The following is a 10375-nucleotide window of genomic DNA, read 5'->3' on the forward strand; positions in this document are numbered from 1 at the left end:
TATATCATGTCCTTGCTCATTTCCTGCAGCTAAGGTAATGACCGAACATCGTTTTGTACAGAATTATGTTTGGGTCTGTTATTAACATATCAACAAACAAATGTTGTATTAAGTCAAACAATAGGGTGGAGCTCTCTCTTTGTTTTTGAGGATCACTATGGCAACATTCACAAGTGGAAAACACCATGTAGAAGATAGTCAAGCAGGTCCAAATTGTTTAATTAGCTCCAGCTGTCTTGTATCAGGGACAAGCGAGAGAAAAGCATACGGTTATCTTGAGGGTAACCACGCCAACGTTCAGTTTTAAACAAAAATGCATAAGCAGTGCCCAGCAACTGTCTCTGAAAAGGAAATACAAGTAATAAGCAAACATTAGTTGCTATTTACGCAAGTAAGCCAAGTGATCTTGGCACAGATTGGACAATGGCACTACACATCACAGTACAGAAACATTACCGCACAGTAAAGCAGTACCTGCAACCAGTACTCTTAGTTCTAATGCACACAAGAAATAGAGGGTTTCCTCTGACACCCAGCTGCAAGTGCATTCCTTTAATTGAAAACACAAAATAAGTGGCACAAAATCATTTTGCATTTTGCCATTGCATCCATTAAATTGTAACAAAACTAAGTAGTTTCAAGTTCATTTAAAGCAAACTTTTAAAAAATAATATTTAAAACAAATATAATCAACCAACTCAGTTATAACACACAAAACAATCCAATAACTATCACAAAAAACAGCACAAAGGTCAGAGATCATTCCACAAGTAATTAAAATCTGGATCATACTCTGTTTGTTTATTATCTACAAATTCATTTTGGTTCATGGAGTAATTGCAATTTGAAAGGGTAGCATAATCTAGACAAAACAGTGCCAAGCTATTACCCAGCCTCAAGCTTCAAGACTTGTGTAAGGGTGTGTAGAGGCAGGATTCTTGATCATTGCTCTGTGACCTCCCCTGCACTTGTGTATGCACAGGGATCCAGGAGTGACCAGCAGACTAAGCGTTAGTCCGTAGTTGGTAATCTAAAATAAATCAGAAAAGGGGACAGAGGTATTTATGAGCTAACAATGATGTCCTGAACCTCTCTAGCAAAGGATAACACTGTCAAGCAAAGAATAACAGACAGATGGAAATTAGCGATCTAACAGATGGAAATTTGCGATCTGGCTAAATCTGGCACATTTACATCACAGAATAGTGATGTTGATCAATGTGTATTGTCCCTGTCAAATAAATAAATAAATAAAATAAAAACCAGAGTAATTGTTTCTAAAAATCAATAGAATTCACTGCTAAAGTACACTACAGTTCCTGTCATTTATGCTTCGTTCAGCATGCTCAAATTCCATTCAGATGTGCGGATATATACAGTAGGGTTCATAATATGCACCACAGTCAGTACAGAGAAAACATGTTTACTGACATCAGTTGTGGTCTACACGGGCATGTGCAAAGTGCAGTCATACCTCCACTCTGGGTGATGTACCTCACCCAGGGCAGGGCCTGGTAGCCACTCTTCTCAATAATCTTCATATATCGAACCTAACCACGGCAGTGCAGAGAGAGAGAGAGCAAGAGAGAAAAACAGTGGGGTCAATCCCACAAATAGCAAATAGCTGTAAATAAGATTGCATTAAAATCAAAGACCTGAATGACAGGATAGGATCTGCATCACTCAGAATCCCTTTTCATTGTTCCTGCGCACCAGCCAGACTTAGATAAATCATAACACGCTTCATCAAAGCCAAACTGCTGGATTCATCAGAATACAAAAGAGTAAAGTCCAGACACATGCCTGTATCCCAGAAACTGTAAAATAAGGGATCTCAAAATTGACAGTGATTGGTGGCTTTCCCTCCATTTCATCTTTCTCCACGCTGGGGAGCCCAAAATGGGCACGCATCAGGAACTCCTTCCCCCCCTAGAAAGAGATGAACAGGTAGAATATGAGCACAGATTGTCAAGCCTTTATACCATAGGAAACAGGAAACTGCCTGAAACAAGGAAGGGAGAGACTGACAAAGTAAAAATACAAACTCAGGGTGAAAAAAGATTGAGTCACATGAAAATATACTTTACATTAAAGAAATGCAAAGAGAGAGAGGCCCAGAGGTCACATTTCTACTCACAGCCTACACTGGAATTACATATAATTTAACTGTCCCAACCCAGATTTGTCAGACCTCAACGATGACAACAATAAATAAAACATTTCACTGTGATTTCTTTGAAAAAAGTAAACCTGTTTTTCACAGGTAATGTAATTTAAATTCATTCTGTGCTGAAATGAAGATGCACTTACGGGGAAGGACTTGATGGTCCACACCACCAGGTTCTTCTCCGGAACATACTTGGCATGTCCCGTGCTGGTTTTGAATTTGGGGGAGTCAGCATCACTTGGGACCGGCACTCTCACTTCCACATTATTAGCCACAGACTGTTTTTTGAACTGCCCCTTTGCCTGGAAGAGGTAAAAAAAAAAAAGGCGCAAACTGTGATCCCAGTGGAAAGGGTTTTGTGGGAACATGAGACGGGTGTGACTTACTCCACCCTGGAGCCTAGCCACGCTTTATAAGAATACATGTAAAGAGCAGTCATGGCTGACAATAAAGAAAAAATCAGTCTAGAAAAATGGGATGGGAACACATTCATATTTGTCCTTAACTGTGCTTTTGACTAAAAATTAAAAGGGAGATTTTTTTTCTTCATATACAGTTTGGAAAGTTCAGCACTCACTAAAAATGATTTACCAAATTAACTTTGGGTAGAAAAATTGTAATTAGGGGTCAAATAAGGGCCAGGTATTGATTAACCACAGGGCTCGGTGTCCTACTTTTAGCATGCTTTAATGAGACTAATATAACTTGAATAAAGGCAAGAGCAGAGTCCTTACTTTCACCATGATTTCCACTCTGCTGTGAGAGAACTTCTCGATGACCGACTCAATCCAGATCAGAGGCTTCACCTGGAGTGGGGGGGGGGGGGGGTTAAGAGGGGCACCACACCGGCGAGTCAGGTAAGACTGAAAAACAAACCCAGGCACCGTGGGATGCCAGAGCGTACGAGTGCGTTACGGCAGCACCGCGCTACGGAAACAAAAGGGAGAGCCGCCTCACGTGGGTGTTGATGCGGTAGGACATGAGCTCGGACTCCCCATCGGGGGGGATGAAGGAGATGGTGCGGTCGTTCTCGAAGCGGGACAGGCGCACACACTGGTGGAACTTCACGTCCTCCATCGTCACGGTCTTCCCTTTGTCCCCTGAACACACACCCCGTCAACAAAGAGAGTGAGAAGGTCAGACATTTCACCACCAACCATCGCCCCTTCAACACACTACCATACATAAGTGCAAAGACCAGGGTGGGGAGGGGGTTCACTAATGTCATTCAGCCAATGAAAGAGGGCAATGGGGAGCACATGATGAATGGAGAGACGAGCGGTGATGCGTACGGCCGGTGAGGGCGAAGAGCACGCGGTCGTTCAGGCCTAGTCGCAGCTCGGGCATTCCGGACAGCATGGTCTTCAGCTTGATGCTCCCTACGATGTCACTGCTCATCACACTCCCGTTCGCATTCACCTGTTCGCGAGAAATCCCGTCAATTATCCGTGCACGGACCTCCTAAACATGCGCTCTCATACACCATTAATGTACACAACATTCACAAGTGTACCTAAAGCAGCATTCGTCTTTACTTCAGAATCATTTATCTGCTTGAAAATGCTAATGAATAGCATGCACCTTTCAGCAAATGGCTCCTACATAATTCCCCATAGATGACCCCAGAATATTTGACATTGAGATTGCTACACGACAGCTTCAGTCTGTAACCCTATTGATCCAGTCACTCACCAAGACATTAATGGACTCAATGACATCGATGAAAACCTCATTCTTCTTGTATCTGATGCCTTCAGACCTCCATGAGACAGCATTTGTGACTGTAGTGGGTACTTTGGTCTTGGCCACTTCCAGCTTGTTGCCTTCTTGGGTTATGTATCTGAAACAAACAGAACAACTCTCTGTGTCCAGTGCAATGTGCATGCATTAATCAAAATTAAAAGTATTGATATGTGCTAAGAGGAGCATCTGTGCTTGTGTAGGTGTGTACAGTATGCTTGTGTATATGTAGGTGTATGCGTATGTGTATGCTTGTATATATGTAGGTGTATGTGTATGTGTCTATGTAGGTGTATGTGTATGTGTTTGTTTGTGTATATGTAGGTGTATGTGCATGTGTATATATTTGTGTCTCACTCCTGAAGAATCTTGCTGTCAGTGGTCTGGGGGAAGCCAAAGTCCATCAGCTCATCCAGCAGCTCATACACCACCACAAAGTTGTCCTGAATGCTCTCCTCCTCTAACTCCTTAAAGTACCCTGTGAACACCTGACCATCACGTACGTACGCAACACAGATGCACACACACACACACACACACACACACACACACACACACACACACACACACACACACACACACAAACAAGAAAATATAAAAAATACAATAATTTAAAACCACTGTGTACCACTTCCAAAGATGTCTTGCTCACTCTCACCCTTATTAATGCAAATTCACAAACCACTTCTCTGTCACTCATAAAGTTAACAGTAAGGTCCACAAGTCCCCAAACCAAAGTGTCTTCAGCTCAGGTTTGATTAAGTATTCACTGTTGGCCAAGCTCAATGGTGGTCATTTAACCAGAGGACCAAAGCAGAGAAATGCTGGTCTGGAAGCACACAATGACTACGGACTGATGCTACAATAACGCACTGGAAGCTACTGAGACATTCTGTATATCAGCCATAGCGCTGACAGATAAAGAGGGCGCAAAATTATACAACAGATTTAAAAAGCATGATTTTCAGTGCCTGGAAATGATGAATTAACATGAGCTTTGCCCACGCATTCACATGATCAATACCTGCATTTCTGCATCAGTGATGTTACTGTGACATACAATTATGAAAGGGAAGAAAATGTCTTACCTCCACTATTTTATACAGGAAAGCATACACAAGGCAAGCATTTGAGTTCTTATTGGTTGTGGCCACCACTGAATTGGAGTCCGGTTAAGGTGCACATTCATTTTCCAGCCTTATCCTCACCCTCTTACCCACAAAGAAAAAATGTACTTTGCTTTTTTCTTTGGGAGATAACGGCAGTTGGGAACTATGGCCACTTATTCATTACTTGCAACATTGTGTTCTGTCCAAGTCAAATTGTAACAACTGGATCAGCACGTCAGAGAATAATTCAAAATTAGTTAGACACAAGGACACGGTGGGTGAAGAGTTCATTACGCAAAAGCTGTGTGGATGTTCCACATGAGTTACTATATGAAGGCTGCATTATTTAAGTATTATATTACCTGTCATACGTGTCTATTTTTAACACAGGACTTTGTTCATATATTTACAGAGGTCCATTATATGCCTATGGTAAGTCAGTGATTGGAAAGGAAGTTGTTTTTATATAATAGGCATTACATTACTTAAAGTGTACAAGGTTCCAAATAAAATGTAAAATTAGCTTTTTTGTGTCCATATTTTGAGAGCAGTTTTTTCTGTGTGTGTGTAAATGACTGTGACCGTATAACTATCTTCGGCTTTGTTTTACTAATTTATCGCAAGACAAACACAAACAAGGCTTCCCATTCTGGATCCTCTTATATGAGTATTATAGCTTCAATATGATAAATGTGGTACATATTTATCCAACATTCTTCAGATATGAATGATAAACTTTATTGGCAGTGGGGGTACCATTCAAACTTCTACGCTAGGGAGCAACATAGTTATAAACAACATAAGGAGACATTAAATTTAAGTAATCCAAGGGCAGAAAGAAAGGATACAGTAGAGGTTGCTGTGCTTTATCCAGAGGAAATGAACGCTTCCATGGGTCAGAACTGGACAGAGAAGCCCCTCTTCCTCCTGCTGCATCATAAGTGGCAGGAAGTGGTCGATCTCCGACATGTCCACATCCCCTTTGTAGTTACGACAGATCAGCACCTGAAATGCGAGGAGGAGGGAAAGGCGGCTGGAAGCTAACGGCAAAATGGAAACGGGAGTTTGACACAGGCATGAATAATGATCTGGTGTCAAGCGGGTTAGGTGCTATCAACAGGTGATGACTGGCACGTTAGAGACGTTAGTTATATTTATGCATTGGAATGCAGCGCCCAAGGCCAATGAGACCGAGCTGTGTATTTACCTACACGCGCAACTGTAGTCATTCTTTCACACAAGCACTCAATCCTCTGTAAATTCAAACGCTCTCATAACAACTGGGATACCTAGAACACTGCACTCTGAGCCCTACTTCATTCTCCTTAATATACCGTATTTTCTTCTGCTAAGGAACATTATTCATATGGCTCATATTTTGTCCTCTCCAGTTTTTAGATCAAGTGTTTTACCTTAAAAGACAATGGCACATAATGCAGAATTACATGCTAACTGTCAATTTTACAGGGAGGTCCCCTTAATTTAAAAAATCGCCCACGATTATTATATTGCAACAAATGAAACGACTGACACTTATCAATGTTATACAAGGCATTAAATATAAAGAGCCCAGTTAGACTTTACTTAAGCTTCAAATGTGGGATCGCGTTTCCATAGTGTTTACGGAAACAGGTTGCGGACAATGGCTGACAAATCAATGGAAATGACGTTGAACAATTTGTTTAAAGACGGACAGCATAGTAGCTGCGTTGACAAAGACCTAACTTTGGAGCATACAAATTAAACTACAACTACTTTTCGAGGTCAGAAGTAGTGCGCGACGGCATAACACAAATATGAAACCTTTGTCCCTATCTATGTCACCATCTTCACATTGCACGAGAACTTTCCTTACCTTTCCTTTCAGATCCAACACGAACACAGCGGAGGCAGACATTGGTGATATTAATTGAACAAGTCAGCTTTTAACATAAGCAGCAACGGTTTAACGAACACCAGTCATGAATGAATACGTGGTTAAATCGAAAGAGGAGCCATTAACTTGTCTGAATTTGGAGTAAGATTATCATGGATCCCAAGTTTCCTTTTTCCGGAGATGTTGCGCGTCGACGTCACCGGCCTCCAGGTGAAACATTTACAGTCGGCGCACTCACCTGGATGGAGCAAACGTGTTGGATCTAGCTAGCTGCTATATCCAAGAGATTAAGAAAACAACCTTGTTAGCAATGCAATAGTGTATTTTGGTCCGTCTGGAGGTGGCGTTGAAGAGTGCAGTGTGTCAGCCCTTTGTATGAACGGACAGCAAGACTGCGCTTCTGTGCTGGTTTTCTTGTAGTATTTCACGTAGAATTTATCTTTAATGTCCGTAAAACGTCTTGGCTTGTTCAGATCATTTGCATCGTGTTTCACCATAGCATAAAATACAGCACGAAAAACTGTACATTGGTGAGAAAATATGTCGTGTTAGATTATATGAAGACCATTCTAAACGTTATTAGATAATTATCCTGGCTCAAGACGTACATTACTTTTATTTCACGATTTCATTTAACAACTTAATGAATACCGGTCCCTTATACTTTTACCTTACAATGCGCCGTCTTTTTTGAGACACACACAAGGGGGCGCTCCTGACTATGTTGTCTTGAACGGGCGATCTTTTTTCGCTTGAATAATGTTGTCAAAGTTATTCATTTTTGAGCAGAACAATTGTGACACGCACGAATCTCTCATGTGCATGGTGTCCTTTTAGGGCATTCATTTTAAATGATCAGTCTGCGTGTCCTCGAGGTCAGCTGTCACTGTTCTAATGTCACATTATATTGTTATACCAATTTAAAGATATAGCAAGGATTCTATGCTGTGTGAATTGTACATACAGTAGACAACTAGATATAGACACTGACAAATACAGGTGTGTTCAGCATTATATTCTATGTGGTATGTGATGACATCTATATTATTTGAATAAAGTGGAAATATTCAACACCACCCGTGAGGAAAACTGCTCCTCGTTTGTAGAAGACATTCCTAGTTCTCATTGTCTTTGTAAATCATTCAGCACTGACTACTTTCTGGTATCTTTTCTGACCAGACAGGAGGTCAGCTGCTAACACAAAAATGTCATCTTCTACCAACTCATCTTTGGAAGTGCTTTCTACAGGCTTTGACGTGGTTATCATCTTCGCAAAAAATCTGGGTGAGCTTCAAGTGCACCCAAGGCCACACAGCACGGGAAAGAGTCAAAGACATTTAATGTAACAAAATTCTTGGCTGACACCCAACACGAAATGTCTATTAATGGTTATGACCTGGACTGCTGTGACAGGTGACAGTAGGGTAAGGGTATGGCAAGTTATTTTTATTTACAAGGCCAGAGATGCAATTCACTCCACAGCTGAAAGACCCAAGGAATTGCTGGAGCTCCTTTCAGCCTCTGGTTCGTTGAAACAGGGGTTCTCAAACTTTTTTTTCATCAAGGACCCCTTTTTACGGGAGAAAATATTTCATGGAGCCCCTCACATACTAACAATGTCATATTAGGCCTATTTTTCACACTCCTGTATAGGCTATGTGCAAAGACAAACACAAATTAAGAGAAACGTATTTCACAATGTATGATTATAATAAATGATTATATGATTCTATAAATATAATGTATATTTAATTAATTATTTTTCAATCTATCAGAACAATGTAGCCTAAAATTTTTCACGGACCCCGTGGCTACATGCCACGGGTCTCCTGGGCTGGCCGCGGACCCCAGTTTACTGCTTTAAAGGGCAGGACGATCGTCACAAGAAGGCGAACGAGTGAGAAGAATCCCTGTGATCTCCTGCACTCTGCTTTGGGGGCGCCGTACAGTGGTGAGGAAGACAGGTGGCGCTGTTCAGCCAGACGGAATGGCCCCTGTGAGCCGCGTCCGCATCCCGGCGTCCCTCTCGCCACAGCACCTGCACTCCCGCCAGCAGGAGCGAAGAATTAACCTTGACTCTGACCGCGGAAGATTGACGAGCCCCATCAACCTCCAGCGGAGTCTCCCCATCCGAAAATATTTGCTCAGAGGTCCAGAGACTTGTTATGACGAGCTTTGTCACAAAGAAAAGTGCCTACAAACAAACATGCCGGTATTAAAAACTTCAATACAAGAATGTTGACCCCGGCCTGCATTGGTAAAATACATGTGATGCTCCAGTCTGCAATTTCAGCTATCCGGAGCTCACAGATAACCTAATTTTTTTAAATGATCACATTAATATGCGTGGATAGCTAGCCCTAGGTCATAATGGTGGTTATGCTGAAGCGTGGTAATACTCCAGAAATGTATATGTGTGATACTGTGTGGTCGGATGCCGCATTTTTTATAATGGGAAACTGCAGCACTAGGCTTTAACAAAAAGTGATTGAGGAGGTACATGTGAATGGCCTGTTTGGCATGAACATAGCAGGCATTGTTCGGATTCAGTCTGTGCATTTCTGTTTCGCCCTCAGTGACACGTTACCATAAAAAAAAAAAAAAAACGGGTATAAGACATTCAGATTTCGTTCAGCGGCTGGTGTTTCTGTTTGAGTGCTTTTTGGGGACTCGTGTATTGTTCACGATGAAATGTAATTAAACGACACAGAAAAAAAAGCAAAATGTGTTACAATATAGTTACTCAACAAGTATCTTAATGTGTTGAGAGACATTATGTTCAAGTGACAGATTCTGTATGTATAAGATAATACTATACTGAGGACAGAGATATTTCCTCAAAATTACCCCACACTTCCTCCAATCCCAGTCCATCCAATGCAGGATGCATTCATCAAATGTGTGCAGTGTACTCCCTGATCCACTCCACCCCCCCCCCCCCCCCCCCCCACCCCCCCGCATTATGCTTAGGGTGGTGACAGATATACCCATGATGTTCAACCAAAGCTCATTTTAGTGGATGGATGGCAGTGTAGCACAGTAGGTAAGGAACTGGGCTTGTAACCGAAAGGTCATAGGTTCGATTCCTGGATAGGACACTGCCGTTGTACCCTTGAGCAAGGTACTTAACCTGAATTGTTTCAGTATACATCCAGCTGTTTAAATGGATGCAATGTAAATAAGTTGTGTAAGTCGCTCTGGATAAGACCGTCTGCTAAATGCCTGTAATGTAATGTAGTGAGTCTATAAAAGTCACAGTAATAGTACAGTACAATGTTACTGCTCTGGTCCTTTGCCTGCACTATAAAGCTTGAGCTATGAACCAACTTCTCCATTATACAGCGATCTGTAGTTTGACCATTGCATTTTTATGACCCATCTTTTTGTGTAAAAAACACTTGTTATTTTTATGTTCTTTTGGCTACTATCACAATTTCTTGACACCCTCCACGTCTGTGGTGCAGTCCCCTTTCCAGCCCTACC

The 10375-nt window shown here is 41.7% G+C and overlaps 1 protein-coding gene across 2 annotated transcripts; it reads right to left on the minus strand.

Moving 5' to 3' along the window:
* Positions 1-198: 198 nt before the first annotated feature.
* ap1m2 (adaptor related protein complex 1 subunit mu 2) lies at positions 199-7220 on the minus strand. 2 transcript variants are annotated; one of them, XM_035402653.1, is made up of 12 exons: positions 7131-7220; positions 5865-6021; positions 4996-5063; positions 4265-4395; positions 3860-4007; positions 3460-3586; positions 3125-3267; positions 2902-2973; positions 2311-2469; positions 1804-1929; positions 1475-1550; positions 199-1030 (listed from the first exon to the last, which is right to left on the minus strand). In XM_035402653.1, exons 2-12 carry the CDS (start codon positions 5983-5985, stop codon positions 1005-1007), a joined length of 1197 nt encoding a protein of 398 aa, XP_035258544.1. In that variant the 5' UTR covers positions 5986-6021; positions 7131-7220; the 3' UTR covers positions 199-1004. The 2 variants fall into 2 exon arrangements, with proteins under 2 accessions (XP_035258544.1, XP_035258542.1); XM_035402651.1 differs by lacking the exon at positions 7131-7220 and adding an exon at positions 6872-7114.
* Between the last annotated feature and the right edge of the window lie 3155 nt (positions 7221-10375).

This window comes from Anguilla anguilla, chromosome 2 (genome assembly GCF_013347855.1).
Source record: "Anguilla anguilla isolate fAngAng1 chromosome 2, fAngAng1.pri, whole genome shotgun sequence".
Taxonomy (NCBI): Eukaryota; Metazoa; Chordata; class Actinopteri; order Anguilliformes; family Anguillidae; genus Anguilla; species Anguilla anguilla.